The 18438-nt window shown below is 35.9% G+C and overlaps 1 protein-coding gene across 3 annotated transcripts in view; it reads left to right on the forward strand.

Annotated features, from left to right (window-relative positions):
• The window catches only part of elmo1 (engulfment and cell motility 1 (ced-12 homolog, C. elegans)), an 89584-nt gene that overhangs the window by 31103 nt on the left and 40043 nt on the right, over window positions 1–18438 (forward strand). For all 3 annotated transcript variants that reach the window (XM_059556521.1, XM_059556523.1, XM_059556522.1), the window contains exons 2-9: window positions 3763–3894; window positions 4797–4837; window positions 5696–5768; window positions 5872–5922; window positions 10575–10744; window positions 15110–15145; window positions 17219–17318; window positions 18283–18434. In XM_059556521.1, coding sequence (XP_059412504.1) covers window positions 3817–3894; window positions 4797–4837; window positions 5696–5768; window positions 5872–5922; window positions 10575–10744; window positions 15110–15145; window positions 17219–17318; window positions 18283–18434 — 701 coding nt within the window. In that variant the 5' untranslated portion in view covers window positions 3763–3816. The remainder of the gene's footprint in view (window positions 1–3762; window positions 3895–4796; window positions 4838–5695; window positions 5769–5871; window positions 5923–10574; window positions 10745–15109; window positions 15146–17218; window positions 17319–18282; window positions 18435–18438) is intronic.

The raw sequence follows: 18438 nt of genomic DNA on the forward strand, positions 1-18438 counted from the left end.
GGCAATTTTCGGTTTCGGCCTAAATCGTTTTGGAGTGCAAAATCATTCACCGAAACTGTAACATCTAATTTAACTAACTTTTTTGTGGAAACAACATGGATAAACTACCACAGGTAAACATGTCAGCTGTGTGAATGCTAGTTCTGGAATAGCAATAATGATTATTCATTTTTAATTATTAATTTTTATTTTTATTTTAATCATTATTTAGTGATATGGCTTCTTGAATGTTAAAATCAACCTTTGTTGATGCATGTACTTCACTAAATGTTATTTGTAGTGCTTCTGCTTTTCAGTAATCATAAATAAGCTTTGTGCTTGGTTACTTTTAATATGAAACAAAGTCCCAGCTTTCAAATGCAGTTAATTTATCATGAAATACAAATGATACTGTACATGTGGTTTAGGCTCTTAGTGAGCATGTAGGCTGTAACCACATCAGTTCAAGCGGCATGTGCACCACTCATCTCTTCCTCTTTACTAATTACAGTAAGAAATAAACCTGAATAAACATGTTTGAAATAAATTGTTAACCGATATGTATAATTTCTCATGTAATAGATCAATAAAACTCAATAAAACGATAACAATAAAACCTCAGGAAAGCCATTTGGTGTCCATAAACTTGTTGATGAGCTAGTAAAAATAACTCCAGAGTGGAGCATTTTGCTAGATATAGGCACTATATTACATATTGATTATATTTTTGCTTCTGTTTTATAACTATAATTGAATAAATCGGTTAAGTTTGTATTCAGCTTGTAGTAAGTTTTTAGTCATGTGTTTATCATGTTCTGACAATAAAGAGAAGTTTAAAACCACAGTTTACCACCTGGTTACAGTGATACAGTCTCAGCTGCCAATGAACAGTTAAGGGTATTTTGTGCTCCTGTGTAAAATAGATACATAGTTGCCTTTAAATTACTTTCTCTTAATTTATGTTTACAGTATCTCAAATCATATAAGACAAAAGCATAAAAAATACAACTATGTGTGCAGCCATCCTGTCCATTTGAACAACAGCTGAGACCTTTGCATAAATCCTGCTACTGAGATTTATTGACTTCTGTCATCTTGAAATCATGCCATCTGTAATGGGGAAACTTCTTACGAGGAATGAAACGCTTCCAAGAGAACCACCCTCGAAAGATGCAACTCCTGATGGAGCAGATGCCATAGCAACAGAGCCTGGGTAGTGTGTGACAGTGGAGATTATTATGGGATGAGTCATGGCAGCGTGACATGGCAGCTTGTTTGAATGGGTTGAATGAATGCTTGTTTCACAGGCTGTGTGTGTTCTTGTTTTCTCTCCAAGAATCATCCCCCATGCATTATAGAATGGGGGATTAAATATGTAACTGGGTTTATCCACAAGGACCAAAGATGATCCGCAGTTTCCTGAGTGACACGAGTGCTAAATGATGTATGCTGGGATTTAACGGATGTCACTTTCTCTTTGTCGGCTCACCTAACCTTTTCTTGGAGAGGATTTTCTTTTTTATTGTATTGTACATTTTATGACCCTTAAGATGGTTATTCGTCTTTAAAATGTAACTAATAATAAAAATAAAATTAAAAGTATTATTCTTATTAATAATAATAATAATAATAAATAATATAATTTAGTAAATATCGCAAGCCAGATGCCTAAAGAAAATTGAGCTGGAATTAACTTCTGTTTGTTTGAGTACGGCTACAAAGAAAAAGCCTATCTTTATAGGGCATCATTTATTTATTTGTTAATGTGACATGGGACATTTGCTCTGCTGCTCTTTATTGCTGTTTGAAATGGGCTAAAAGAAAATAGTCCATTTAATTTCAGCCAATAGAAAAGAACATTATCCTTGCTCTTCTGAAATAAAGAGTTCAGTGTTCTGAATTGTATCACAATATAAAGCTGCAGTCAGCAATCCACCAAGACTATTTATATAAACTAAACCACAAAAATGTGTAACTTGTCAACATGTAAATTTGTCAACATGACATTCAACCAAGAGCACATTAATATATGACAACCTGTGTTTGCATATCCCATGACTGCTCAGTACTCAGCAACTTGGCATTCACTATGATTATACAGAACAAGATTGTTGATTTTGAAGAAACTTGTAACCTTGACAAAGTAAACTTTAGTTTCGATTTTGGCAAATCATTTGAATCTTTAAAGCACATTTGAGCTGAATAGGTGCTATGTATTCTGTCTGATGGGCAGTGTTTGGAATAATGGCGTTTAAAAGAACGGCGTTAGGTAACGACGTTATTTTTTCAGTAACGGGGTAATCTAACGAATTACTTTTCCCGTCGTTACAATGCCGTTAACAGTACTGAACGTTAAATGCGGTGCGTTACTATGCATTGATTTAATATGCAATCCGAACGCAACGCACCCCTGGCTCACAACGAGATAAGCGATTATGATTGGCTAAGGCAGAGTCATGTGTTTCATGGTAGCCAATCAGAGCCAGTGTTTTTACACACACGCGCCAGCGGCGCCAAACACACACAGTCACACACACGCAACAGCTACACAGAGATTCGCAGCAGCAGCAGAAATGGCGAGTCAGGAGCAATCCGATGAAAAGTTGGCATTTTCAAGGTGGAGATATAAACACTACTTCAAATTCATTGTAGTCAAAGGCAAGAACGTGCATGTAATGTGTACATGTAATGTGTGACACACACATCTACAAAGCTAGTGGCCAAAAACACTTTTCTTACAAAGAGTGCAGGATAAAACTCTTGCTGTCTGTTGACATGCAATAAATCTCGAAAGTTATGTACGAACACCTGTCTGTTCTACTTATTTCAACTGACTTATGAAAACTGCTAAAAAAACAAATTCTTTGACATAGAGCAACTTTTTTTTTTTTTTTTACAGTAATGCAAATAGTTACTTTCCCTGGTAACGAGTTACTTTTATTATAGAGTAATTCAGTTACTAACTCAGTTACTTTTTGGAACAAGTAGTGAGTAACTATATAACTAATTACTTTTTTAAAGTAACGTTCCCAACAGTGCTGACTCAGTAGTTTTATTTAAAAGCAAAGTTCGTAAATGAATAAAGAAGCGTTTAAAAGACACACAATTGTGTAGATCTTACTGCAGTAATTAAAATGTCCCAGTATCAGATGTCACAAAGGAGGAATGTTCTTGTTCGGAGCGAATCGCTCACAGTGACTGCATCAGTCAAAGCTTTGCACTGATGAAAAACATTTTCAAGGTTTTCAAGGTGTCAGCTCTTGCACATTAGCAGCAAATTATCTAGTGACAGAAAGAGCCCTCTGTTCTGACCTCAAGGCCAAACATGCTTTTCAACCAAATATTTGATTTTCACTCGGTTGTTGTTGTTACAGATAACAAAGATGTGGATCAAGAAAGATATCCATAGAGCATATAGATCAAATCAACAGCAGCGCTCTGGTATTTAATCGAAATAATCTTTATTCTTTAATCTTTTAATCTTTACTTCCGGTGCTTTTGAAATACTGGAATTGTGATGGTCTAGCTTTGACTTATTACCAAAGTGCTGGTATTTTTGACATCCCTGCATATACTATTAATTTATTTGTGTTCCTGTGGCTCAAGTGGTAGAGCATTGCGTTAGCAGCGCAAGGTTGTGGGTTCGATTCTTAAGGAACACAGGTAGAAACTGTTAGCCTGAAAGCACTGGTCTGCTAAATGCATAAATTTATTTGAAGACCTGTTTAATAAATTAGTATGCATAGTATAACCCTAGCGTTGTCCCTCTATCTCCCTCTACAGGCTTGGATGAGAGCCAAGCAGCAGTAAACGGCCACATCCTCCATCAGCGCAGCCATGCCGCCCCCAGCCGACATTGTGAAGGTGGCCATCGAGTGGCCTGGGGCCTTTCCCAAACTTATGGAGATTGACCAGGTCAGTGCCTATGGCTGATTTTATCTTCTGTATATGAATCTACATGCATGTATATGTATCTTACAGTAGTTAGGGCTGGGCATCTAATCATGCGCATCTAGTCAGTAAATCTGGTTCCCTGATTACGGCTAAATCGCCATCACCTGCTTTTAAATGGAGCAGCATTTAATAGACAGAGCCGTAGATCACTGACAAGCTATGCAATATCGCGTTTATTATCGAAGGCAATTCATCTGGGATAATAAACACAATATTGCGTAGCTTGTCAGTGATCTACAGCTCTGTCTATTAATATTATTATATTATAATAATATTATCTGTCTATTATATCGCCCAGCCCTAACAGTAGTGCATATTTACTTTTTCTCCCATAAATTTACATTCTGTCATTATTTACTGAGCTTCATGTTGTTTAAAACCCTTTCTTGACACAAAAGGACATTTCTTGAGTACAGCTGTTGATATCTAAAAAAGCGCAAAAGACCCCTCAGTCCTTTGATAACTATGTGCTTCACAGAAGATTAAGTAATGTGGGTTTGGAAAAACATGGTGAATAAATAATGACATGATTTTCCTCTTTGGCTGAACTATTTCTTTAAAGTTTGAGAGAGAAGGCCCTGCAGTGAGTGTCTGACTGATAAAACTATTGAGACAAACCTTGCATAAATCATGCTGGAGTTCTTTAATCATCATTTGTCCTTATTCTGAAATTATTTATTCATTCTTTGTTACTATTTATTTGACTCAGCCAGACGTTTGATCAAAAGTTGTACAAACTAATGTCAATACAGCAGTACGGTTGGGTATGAAGAGTTTTTATTATTGTTAAAGAAATAAGATAAATGAGTTCCAAGACTAAAAATAACCTTTTTTTGTTGTTGTTAATGTTTTGTTTTCCACAGAAAAAGCCTCTCTCAGCCATCATTAAAGAAGTCTGTGAGGGGTAAGTAACAAACATTTACATTCAAAAGCATTTTTTATATGCATTCACAACTACAAACTCATCACCTTTCAGCGAAATTTGCCATTCTGACATTCAAATAGGCCATTCATGTGATACGTGCAAATCTGATGTGTTTTGATTTGGGGGGGTTATATGAATGTATGTATGTAAAATAATGTATATTAGATGGAAATGTCTTCTTATTAAAGTTGCAAAAGTGATTTAGTTGGTGAGAGATTTTCTCTTTTGTTGTATGATTAACATGAATTACAGACAGCAGGAATATTACACTGCTGTCACTTTAAGAGCTGCCCAGGTCACGCTGAGTGAGTTACTGCGATAGAGACAATAGTCCAAAATCTCTACCAGTTGACAAATTTCTACCGGTTAATTGTGTCTATTTATTGTTTATATCGCCCACCCTGACAATTAAGTAATGTTTGTAAGTGCAGCAATGCTTTGTTTACAGGGGCAGCGACTGTATTCCTGCTGTTACATACATTACATTAAGTACCACCATTTTATTCAGACTAATTATATATAATATAAATGATCATTAATTCGGTTTAATGTGGGGATTACCATTTTATAATAGTTTTTGTTCTATGTCAAAACTATTTTGTATCTTTTTAGTTTTTTTATGTTCTTTACAGTTTAGTATATTACCGTTGATCGCCATGAGTATTGTTGTTGTTTCAAACGAATGTTGTTACCGTTAACCTTTATTTTAATATAAGAATCTCTATATATGATTTCAACTGTTTCCAAGAAATTTACCCCATCACCTTTTTCACCAATGCTGTTTTTGTCACACACATTTCTGTGTATCTGATGATTGTCTGAACTTTCCCTCGTTAGGTGGAACCTGCCAGAGCCGGAAACCCGTGCCCTGCAGAATGCTGACTCAACCAACTTCTACATCACTGAAAAGGTTAAATGCACAATCTCAAAAAGAAGCTGTATTGCTAAGCTCAATAATAAAAAAAGCTTCCTAGCAATGCATAACAATGCCTCTCTTTTTTTTATTTTCACAGAATCGCAACAACATCAAAAACGGCTCCATTCTGCGGCTTACTACGTCAGCTGTGAGTAGCACATTTGAGTTAATATATGCATTTTTGGCAACTCTAAAGGCTTTATCAGCAAGAGGGACCTGTCTTTTATCCTCTGAAGCCCTGCGCCGTCCAGCTGGGGCCTGTAATCCTTCAGATGTGAGGGGTGATAGGTTACATTACCAAAGCTTCCTAAAGTGTCAGCAGCTGAGAATCATCCTTCTGTGACCTGTGAAGGCATAAATGTGCCCAGCTGTCATTTTTTTTCTCTGCCGGCTACGGATTGGCCCTTTGATATAAAAATGTATTGTCGTTTTGAAGCTGAATTATATTAGAATTAATATTTCATTCAGAAACTGCTGTTCATATGACCCGTCTGAATTTGCGGCTTGGGAATGATGATATTTAAAGCTGATGTCTGTGACATTTGAAACCGTTCCCTCTAGCATAATGACAACAATGACTGTTTCTCTTCCTGTGATATTCTGCACCAGCCGCCACTGATATTTAACATTCATCACAGTTTCAATAGGTTTCACAGAAGAAAGCAAGTCTGTAGTGTTCATGATGAAACATATATTTATAATGCTGTGTTCGGTTGCATTAGTTCAGTCAAGGTGCTTTTTTTTAAGGTGATCAAAGCAATCAGTGCCGGCCCGAGCCTCTTGGGGGCCCTAAGCAGAATTTGATTTGGGGGCCCCCCTCCCACCACACAGAGTCACCTGTGCTAGATTATTGACACAAATGTCACGCTATAATGTTATAGCGAATATTATAAACGTATACAGTGAGGTTATAATACAAAATAAATAAAAAAAACGATACTTAAAATATTTCACTCTTTTATTAAAACTTCTGAATACAATCTGTCACAAAACATTAAATAAACTATTTACAAATGTGCATTAAATGTGCAATCTTTTAAATAAAACCAAAAAAGACATCAATATAATAAAAAATAGAATGTTACAAAAAAAAAAGATCCTTAAATAATGAAAGCAAACATAAGAACAGCAAGGGTTCAACAATGACACCTCACAACTGTACAACAATGACCTCAAAATCGTTCCTTTCTTGCTTTTCTGGAGGCAAAGTCACTGATGACATCATTGTATGGTATTGCTTGGCCAACTTTGTTATTAATACTAATGACTGCAAGTCCACTTAGTCTTTCCTGGGCCATTGATGATCTCAAGTATGTTTTTATCAATTTGAGCTTGGAAAAGCTCCTCTCTGCTGAGGCAACTGACACAGGCAGAGTGCAGGCTATCCTGAGAGCTACCCAAAGATTTGGGTAAAGCTCACACATCTCATTTTGTGAGAGGTATGTGAGAAGCTCAAAGGCAGTCATCATAGTTTGGGGAAGTTCAGGAAGACTCTCTATCTCTACTGCCAGTGCGCTACCATCAATATCAGCCTCCTCTCCACAAGAGAGTTTTTCCCCAAGAAGCTCACATTGCTCCCTCTGGACCTTTCGATCTAGCTCCCTAAAATTGAGCAGCACTCCAAAGTTCTCTTTAACCTCACTTAGAGACTTAAATCTATCCTCCAATGACAGAATGCTACAGTCCACTACAGCATTAAAAAATGACACTTCCAGCCTCTTCATAGCATCCACTATTGGCTCATCTGCAGCCTCATAGGCAAAGTGCCTTTTTGTAGAACGCAATCGCTTCTCTTTCAGCACTGCTTCTGTGTTCATCCGCTCACAAATTTCTTTAGCAGATGTCTGTGCATCACAGAAGCCTGTTTTTCGGTAACTGATCAGTTCGCCTTTGTTCTTTTTTACAAGGTTAACCGCTACATCAAGCTGCATGTTGGTTGATTGTAGAAGCTTGCTCGTGATGTTAATTTTAGACAAAATGTCACACCAGACAACACAACAACGCTTTCAGTCGCATGTAACTCTGCAGTGGATGAACCAGCAATGATCAAATAAACAAACAAACAAACAAATAAATAAAAAAAAGCTAAATGTGTCATGTCATATTAAAGGACAATTCCAGTGAAAAATGAACCTAGGGGTAATTAACACATGGTCAAATGTAAAGAGTTTTATCTCTAAAAACAGATTAGCTTATAACGCTAGTATATGGGGCACATAGTAAGTATAAAGTATCGTTTAAAGTCTTTATAAAGTATCTTCTTATTAAACTGTCTGTACACTTACAAAGTTCTCAATACTTCGGTTTGCATGTAGGGACCCTCATTATGCTACCGTGTTAGTGTGAGGCTATTTTGAGCTTTGTTAGTGGTATTAACTAGCAATTTACTTTTACTTACTCTGTGCCCCATATACTAGCGTTATAAGATCATCTGTTTTTAGAGATAAAAATCTTTACATTCGATTATCATGAAAACGCATTCCAGGGAACGATCGACTCAGTAACCATGTGTTAATTACCCCGTAATTGTCCTTTAACAGGCTATGTAACCATTTGCCATCAAGAAAAACCTCACCTGCTGTATCATCACCTGAGGAGGCTCTGACACTTGATGAAACATTAGGGGCAGGTAGGGTTGGTTGTGCTCCAAAATACTTCAACAGTGTTCCTGGGGAAAAAAATAGCATTTCATAAATGCATAGTTGATCGAGCAGAATGAGTTTATTTTGCCATCATTACTTACACAACAAGCAATTCCACAACACACCTAACATTTCATATGCTATTTGCCAAATGAGGCATAATTGCAGTATGGTGAAAACTTAACATGGTGATCTACTACACTGCAGCCTATAATTATAAGGATAGCACTGCTAACGTTACATCAATCGCCACCATATTAATTGAAGTCTCCCTCCCCACCCACCAACATGGTTTTGGTATATTTTTTTCATAAAGATAAATACCGCATCTCTCACAAAGATCTTAGAGCAGAGAGCGCACGTGCATTGCCTATGAAGCTGGAACATTCACTCATGCCAAGCTGGTTAAGCTGGCATCGGTGTTTTCTCCAACTTAAACAGATATCTATCAATGTGAAATACACACCTAGCTGCTACCTAGATAGATAAATGTATATTAATAACATTTCACTGTTGATGGCGGGGATTTAGCTCTGGTGATGGCTTATAAATATCATGAGTCATGACAAGCTAGCTGCTAACGTTACCTCAAGTAACGTGAGCACAATTTGTGCTGCTGCTGCACAAAACATACTGTAAATAATCATGCAAACATACCTTTATCTCGCTCTTTTTTTCTCCTCCTCGGTCCTTTTCTTTTTTCTTTTTTCGGCACCTGAGGGATACGTCCTTTTTTGTGACATGGCAGGTGGCTAGATTCGTGACGAGTGACGTGCAATTCCGCGTGTGCGCCCGCGCCTGCGCGAGTTGTCGTGACAGCTGTCGCGAGGTGTCTAGTGTGTATGCGCATGACTCAAACGCAGGCACCGCAGCAGTTGTCGACAAATTTTTATTTTCTTGAATTATTCCTTCATTCATTCATATTCATTAATTTATATCACTTGTTTAAGTTATTTAATTGTAAAAAAAAAAAAAAAAACGATTAGGGGGCCCCAAGCAGCCGCTTAGTTCGCTTATGCCTCGGGCCGGCCCTGAAAGCAATATTTGTTTGAAGAGAAGAGAAATGGAAATCGGATTACAGATATGGTTAAAGTATTTGTCATTTTAAGTCACTCCATTTAATGTCATTTGATATTTTATATTTTGCATATAATGCAGTTGTCACCTGTAAACAAATTACGCTTTTTTAAAAATGTTGGTCATCATTTAAAATAATGTAAATCTTGTAGAACGTAGTCAGAAAAGATTGACTGACATTTAAAAAACTAATTTTAATGCCACTTCTGCATTGCCCTTACCACAGTTATTGCATTTAAATAAAACTAAAACCATTAAAAAAATTTTTTAATTTATTTCAGCTAAAGTTTATTCTATTATTATTTTTATTTAGTAGCTGCCAAAACAACGTTTGTCATTTTTCATTAAGTTTATCTTGATTTACTAAAATAACAAAAATAAAAAGTAATAAAAACCATATATAGTTTTTATTAATATTTTTTTTTGCTTTTATTATGCTGTACAGACAAAAAATAATAATAATAAAAATGACTAAAAATCACACAACAAAATGACAACAAATTTACCAAATTTTAATTAAAAAAAAAATAAAAATATATATATATATATATATACATATATATACACACACAGTATATATATATATATATATATATAAGGAAGATATTAAAGCAAAAACTTATAGAAAATTTTAATGAAAACTAAAATAGTGTCACAATGATGATAAAATAATACTGGTACTCAAATGCAATGAAATTCATTCATCTTTTATTTGTCATATAAGTGTATTTTAAGTATCCAATTACTTTTTGGGGCACTACAAATGCAGAAATTTTAAATACATAAACTAACTTTTCAGTTATTTGATTATAACTTGGAGAATAGTTAATTTTTAGTCATCTGCATTGAAATGATAAATAAAAAATTGAACAATGCAGTATGAAAAAAACATTAAATGACACACTGGCATGATTAATACTTTCTAATGAGGGAATGATTGTGGATTCAGCAAAGGCAGTAATTTAGAGTAGTCAGGTCTTGCCTTCTTCCTTGAGTTGTGTGACTAAAAGACCTGACCTCCTACCTGATGATCTGTCACACTCTCAGTATTTACATGCCTCTTCTGTGGCCATGATAACAGGCCCAGATGGCCCAGATGCTGCACGAGCGCAGCCAGTCGTCCAGCATGGACGTGAAGCTGGAAGCTCTGAAGGATCTGGCCAACTCTTCACGAGATATCACCTTTGCTCAGGAGTTCATCAACCTCGACGGCATCTCGCTGCTCACACAGATGGTGGAGAGTGGCACAGAGTAAGTAACTGTTTGTTCCTCTGGCTGCCTTTCCTTCTATCTCTCTGTTACAATTACAGTGATCTTGATATATTCACTCATTTATGTGTCCTCTTAGCAGGGCTTAAGCTATTCAAACCTGAATAAAAAAACACAGCCAGTGACTTGCACTGTTCTCTGCGATAAAGCCTATTCAGATTTCTCTGAAGGAGACTTCAAATCCCAATAAACCAAGCTTTTAGATAAACATAATCTACCATTTGGTCAGTAAATTTTGTACTTTTATTCAGCAAACACATTTATAACGTTACAAAATATTTCTATGTTAAATAAATGCTGTTCTTTGGAACTTTTTATTCATCAAGAATGCTGAAAACAAACTTAAAAAAAGTTCATGTGGAACTGAAGACAGGAGTAACTTAACGGTAGTGTAGTTTTCTCTGAGAGAACAAAAACAACAATTTGGCATTGATAATACATAATAGAATTTAAACGCAACCCAGTGACACACCTTCCTAAAAAAAATAAAAAAAATAACATGCCCTAAAACACAAAACACAATGCACCATGTAACACAACACAATGTCTCCTTAATCACAACCCCACGTTGTGGCTTCGTATCAAACACAACAAAGTGCAAGCTCCTCAATCACAACACAGTGTGCCCTCCAAAACATGCTTTTAATCACATCAAAACACAATGGTGGTCCCACAAAAACAATGAAACACAACTGTCCTTAAACATTTAATGTCCTTTAATGTCCTTAAACACAACATGCTCACAGAAACAACACTGAGGGTACTTTGTTGTGTTGTTGTTTTGAGGCCTGCGATAAATTGTGTCTGACAGCATGTGCTGTTGTGTTTGATCACACTTTGTTGTTTTTGGAGACTCAGTGTTGTGTTGTGATTTTAAAACATGATTGAGAGCACATGTTTTGATTGAGGACACTTTGTAGTGTTTTTTTGATGCTGCAGTGACAGCACAAACAATGCACCTTCCAACTCAATCACAGCAGAGATGCACCATCCAAATAAACTTCAGATATTTGATATCAGACACAGGTCTATTAATAATAAATGAAGTGTATACAATTCACTCCCTCCTCAAGTCTCCTCTGTTATATATACAGCAATTGTGTGGCTTGACCATCTCAGTTGAAGGTTAAAGCGGAGACAGACTATCTGCTGAGCTGGCGCTTTTTCAACTCCTATATGGACGGTCCCATGAGGAGGCCGAGCTCTGCCAGCAGACACAAACCGCCTTAGTAGAGAGACCGAGTACAGAAACATAAGAGGGAGAAAACTGGGACTGGAAAAACTCACTTAGAGGCTGAGTCAAAGAATAATAATGCATTAAAGAAACACAAAGGAGGCTAGGAGGAAACAGTATAGTGAAGCTGTAGGGAAGAAATTGATTTAGGAAAGACAAGGTTGTCTATCAAACTGAATGTTTCCTCTTCAGCTGGTGAACTTCACATGTTTTCCGTTAACATGCTAACTTAATTATGCGTGTCCTTTCTTCACTTGTCAAGGTCATACTATTCCGATGGCGCTTTTCGCACTTCACATAGTCGTGGAAGAATATTTATCTGAATTGCCTAATACATTAATTTTCTTGCTTTAGCAGAAGTGATTTCCCTCTGGTGATTCGGCGGCTGAGTGAAATTATTCTGCCGTTGGGATGTTGGTTTTACTTCACTGAATCAATAGCTGCGTTTTTACTTATCGGAGCTCTGCGCCGCCAGCCGAGGTGTTTCAACATTTTGGTACACTAGAGAGCTGACCATGGAAATCATTTCCATGGGTATGTTTTATATAAAGCAGCTCTGTGTCAACAGCTCCTGACCTCAAAGAGCCTATGTGTGGGTTTCTATGCAGTCCTTTCATACCGTTAAGAATCCAAGTGGACACGCACATGCACACAAATACACACTGTCTCACATTCTTGCCATGAATTCCTGTTAGCCACTGACCAAGCGATGATTATTCAAAAGACTTAAGCATGACGGCACTCTTGAGGGTATGGAGCAAGTACTCTGACATCATGGGGCATGAATGTTGCCGGCTGCTAGTGGTGGAGTAGCTCTCTCTACTGGTCATGTGCTGCTGTAGCACTCTGTAAAAAATTGTAGCACTCCATGAAAATATTATTATTATTATTTTTTTTTTTATGTGATTTGAATTTTGATCATAATTGTAACCAGCATAAGGAAACTACATCGATATTTGCACAGTTGATCATTAAGAACCAACTTGAACTTGAAAACATCAAAGTTTGTTGCTTCACATTAAGTGAAGCAAAGTCAATGCATTAAATTGTAGTGTATTTTTAAAAAGCAGAGAATGGTATTATTTATTGAGTTATTTATTATGTTATGCATCCATGGTTAATTAATCATTTTGCCCACATATTGTTGTATTTATTGAATTTATCAATGGTGTATTCATGGTTTGCTTTATATTTCGATAGGATTCTTCTATTCCCAATAAACTACACTTGTAGATAGACATACTGTAACAACTATTCAAATTTTAAGGTCAGTAAAAAAAATTTTTGTTTTTTAATTTATACTTTTAATCAGCAAGGACATCTATAAGGTTACAAAATATTTATATATATATATATATGTTGCTATTTTGAACTTTCTATTAATCAGGAATCCTGAAAACGATGTATATCACAGTTTCCAGAAAAATGCTAAGATGCCTGAAACTGTTTTCAACATTGATAATAATAAGAAGAAATGCTTCTTAAACTGCAATTTAGCATTTTAGAATGATTTCTGAATACACCATGAATAAATGCATTAATTAAGACAATGTATTTATTTGTTTTTGCTGTACTTTCTTATACTTTACTTAATATAGCAGTACTTTGAAACCTGCAATTTTATAATCAGAGTATGTTCAGAAATGAGACTTACCTTTTTTTTCCCCACAGTTGTACCACTTCCAATTGTGCAAGCATATGAATGAGAAATATTATAAAATAAATAAATACATAAATTCTGAAAAACAGCAGTCTAAAAACACATCTCTTCCATGTTTATTTGACCTTCTAACATGATCACCCTCTATTCTAATTCTATTCTTAAAAAAAAACTTTAGACTTGCACTCTATTAATGTACTTACTGCTAGTTAAAAAAACCCTAACATTAGCTTCTCTACTCTTTTTGTATTCTATCTGTTTTCTTTTTATTTATTATACAATTAACAAAAGCAAAATAGGCCTCTAATACTAGTTTGCGCTTTTCTTTTTCTATTCTATTGGTTTTCTTTTTATTTATTATATAATAAAAATAAACCTTGCTATGTGTACTGCGTTAAGCTATTTTAGACTTGTTATAGCACTTGCATATCATTGCTTTTTTGTTGATTTTTATTGCTTTCATTGTCCTCATTTGTAAGTCGCTTTGGATAAAAGCGTTTGCTAAATGACTAAATTTAAAAAAAAATAAATAAAAAAAAAATTGAGTTTTTAAACCATATACAACAAATGTGATTGTGTCAACCTTTTGACAAGTTCATCATGTTTTGTTGAATTTTTACATGCCATCTTTGAAGGGGGAAAGCAGTCCTGATCATGTGACTGTTTACCCCAGCCATGTAAAAGTTTTTTCCAAGACATTCTGCACTTTTGGTTGTATTTGACAACTTCGTAAAAATACATCAACAGCCCATTCAATCTGTAGACCAAATAACACTCTCAGAAAAACAAGGTACAAAAACTGGGGCGCTATATTTTCAAAAGGTACACCTTTTGTATTTTATTTACATTTATACATTAATACCTAAATGGTACATATTTGTAGTTTTTGAAATGTACCGGCCCAGTGAAAGCTTTTGTACCTTGTTTTTCTGAGAGTGTATGTGTAACCTATGAGATTAAATAGGTTTTAAAAGTACAGTGCAAGTCATTGGTATTGATGAGTCATATCTGTGTATTAAGCCTCATGTCTAAGCCCTGCTGACAGGACCATGAGAGGAAACGAGCCACGTCTGAGTCAAAAATGAATGCAATATAATACATGACGATTTGTAATGGATACTTGTGGTAATCCTTCACACTTGTTCATAACCACCACAGGGAGTAAAGCACATGTCGTGTATTAAATGCGTGTAAAGGCAGCATGTGTGTGTGTGTGTGTGTGTGTGTGTTTGCAGTCTTCTCCCAGTGTTCTGCTTTGCATGCTCTATGTCTCTCAGAAAGGGTTTTTAATGTTCAGCTATGTTTCTCTCAACTCGTGCCTCACTTGATGTTAAAGATGTTCTGTATTTTGCAATGGGTTTTTCCTAATGTCATAATGGGTTCAGAAAGGAATATCTGGACGCTGACTGTGTGTTTCTGTCTCCCTGACGTCAAAGTTTTTAAATCTTTTCAGGCGGTATCAGAAGCTGCAGAAGATCATGAAGCCCTGGTAAGCCCCTCCTCTCGAGCTGGCCCTTACCAGCCGAGTCTCTGCATGATCGGGCTCTGGCCTCAGTGCCAATCAGAGCCATGGGAACACTTGGCAACTGCTGCAGTCACTACCATTTTTCTGATGATTTTATTTCCATTTAACCAAATCATCTTTCTTTCTTTTGCGTGTGGTGTTGGGCAACATTGGTGCTTTAGGGGGAACTTGCACTCACCTTTGGGAAACTTTTTTTTTCTTCTTCCATTTATCGACAAGATTATGGGCTAACATTTCCATGATTGTAACCCCCACCATTCCTCTTAAAGTTGATCAAAACCCTTCTTGTTGCTTAAAGTCCTGTTGCCCAGGATCCTTCTAAAACGATTGGTTGTCATGAACAACCAGTGACCTCAGCTAAACTCAGTCACATTCCATGTACATTACATTTACTCAACATTAAATATCCCTTTGGGAGATGTCATCATCTCTCAATGTCACTATGGTAAATATTGCCCAATTCCAGCTGCAAATACTTCCTGCTCCCAGTGGTGCATTTATGAGTCGCTGTTCAAACTAATATCTTTGATTGTGAGGTCTAACTTATGCTGTATTAACTCCCTGCTACTCTCAAATACTCAACACTAAGCTCAGTGCAGGCATCTTTATTATGTCTTTACGGTTTCATATCTAGGGCTCTGCCTTTTATGTTCTTTAGAAAACTGAGGTATTTGCGACGATAGGGGGCAGTGTTATTCATGTAAAAGCCCAATTTTTTTTTTTTATAGTGTTTATTACAAACTCTCGTGGAGACAACAGCATAAGAAAAAACCGGGCAAGGCATCAACAAAATGCAGATTTGACCAATGAAAAAAATAAAAAAATAAAAAATAAATAAATAAAACAAGGCATTCTTCACAAAATAAAATGTGTTACAGGATCAAAAACATTTCAGCAGCATAACAAATAGCTTCTACAGCTTGTTTCAAAATTCTTAACATGTGATGCTGTCGCACACACTGAGGATTTGAAAATTCGATTTTATACACACTATCTGATTTAATTAAGGTCTGATTTACTCAAAACTCTGGAGTAATTAAGTCTTATTACTTAAAGGAATATTTGAGATTTAATACAAATTACCCTATTATCGACAGCATCAGTGACATGCTTGTGTGATAGTAGCTTTGCCCAGTAGAGTGACTTTTTTTTTTTTCATCAAATTAAGGTACACAATTATGTTCTGTGCAATCACAGCATGCTGTTTATTGAAGTTAAACATAATTTACTTACTCCCATGTTGTTCCAAAATTGGATGCCTTTTTTTTTTGGATCATAAAAAGATGATATTTTACAGAACTGTGTTCACCGCTGTTCTTATTGTTAGCTGAAACTAAAAATTGTGTCATTATTTGAGAGCTGTAATAAAATGTAAACATTAGGAACATTTGCATTGAAAATAAACTGAAATAAGTTGAGTTACTAAAACTAAAACCGTATAGAAATATTTAAAACAACCAGAAACGAATAAAAATGCCCAAAAGCACAAAATATAAAAAAGCTATCTATTAATAAAATTAAAGAAAAAAAAATGTATATTAAAATAAAAAAGTGGTAAAATTGCACTTCTGCAATAACAAAACTCGCTTGACTTTAATCAACACTCTTCCACAAAAGATAGAATGTCATACAGGTTTGGAGCAATATGAGGGATTAAATTATCACAATTCATTTAAATTTTTGGTAGCAATATGCCTTTTAACTTGTATTTGACCTGAATATTCCTTTGAAGACTAGCGTATTTTGTTGTATGTTCAGCCATCATAACTGTAATGTCCCAAAAACAAACTGCTGCATGATAGCACTGATCATTTCTGCCAGTGTTATTCCACTGCTGCCAAACTCTCTGGCATTCACTGCTCTGCAGAAGGACAGGAACATCAGTTTGGACTGACTCCATGTCCTCCTGTTCTTCAGCTGCACCAGTACTTGATTCTTCTCGCTCGCTATCGCTCTGTAAAGCTGAGGCTTGGCTGTTCTTTCAGTACAGGTGAGCGGTAGAGATGTGGCTAGTGGCTGTTGTCTTGTCTTTTTTAGCTTTGGTGACCTGCTCTCTTTTACACTGACGGCGTTCGTGGAGCTCATGGACCATGGCATTGTCTCCTGGGACACCTTCTCTGTGGCCTTTATCAAGAAGGTGCGTCCACATGGGTATCAGTGGAAGTCTTTTCAAAAGTTGCCAGTTTCCATGAAATGGAAAGGGTATCAAATAGATTGCTGCAGGGATGATGTGTTTTTGTAGGTGAACTTGGACTTTGACATCACACTTATTCCCTCAGAATATTGAATGATTCGTACACAGTTTTTTTTTTTTATACACATCTTCAAAAATTAACACATCCTTGAATTTTGAAGCCTTCAATCAAATGCCAGAGGTAAAAAGCTAGACTTAAGGTGTAAAAGAGGCACAAGACTGTAATGTCACTACCGTTGAGTTCTGACATCTCTTTGTATTTATTTAAATACATTTTCCCTGAAAGGCTGATGAAAGAGTGTGATTATGAACACAGCAATGCTGTAAAAGTGACTAGTAAATAGATGAATTTACTAATTCAGTTGTCCTAGACAACTTCGGTAGTCCCATTTAGCCACTTGTTCAAGACAAGTCAAATCTTTAAAAATATAACTAATACTTTATTCTACAACATTAAATATCTCAAAGTATCTTGAGCTTGTGTTAACCACAGACCTTTTATCAGGCATTTAACCAAAATCGCATGATTTGACTTTGAGACAATGGAACCAGAAGTGGTAAAATGCAAATTTCTGCGTTTTACATTATCCTTGCAGCACTCATTTATTTAAAAATGTATTTATTTTTATGGTATGCACAAAAAGGAAAATGTTTTATAAGCTTTTAACAATACATGAACATATGGTTTACAAACAGATGTTAAAGGGTTGTGACTGAGTTGATGCTTCTGAAGAATTATTACTTTTTTTGATCATTGAAAATGGGTATTTAAAAAATTTCACAATACACTGAACTGCACCATGTTCGTACTCTATTTTGATGGCACTCTAGAGTTTAAACATTCAGTGTCCAGATTTTTAACCAAAATCTTTTTAACCAATCAAAGCCCCTCTCACCTCATCCTCAGATTGCCAGTTTTGTGTGTAAATCTGCCATGGACACTGCTGTACTCCAGAGGTCTCTGGCCATCCTGGAATCAATGGTGCTCAACAGTCAAGATCTCTACCAGAAGGTGGCTCAAGAAATCACTATTGGCCAGCTCATCCCCCATCTGCAAGGGTAT

This window comes from Carassius carassius, chromosome 8 (assembly GCF_963082965.1).
Source record: "Carassius carassius chromosome 8, fCarCar2.1, whole genome shotgun sequence".
In the NCBI taxonomy this organism is placed as follows: Eukaryota; Metazoa; Chordata; class Actinopteri; order Cypriniformes; family Cyprinidae; genus Carassius; species Carassius carassius.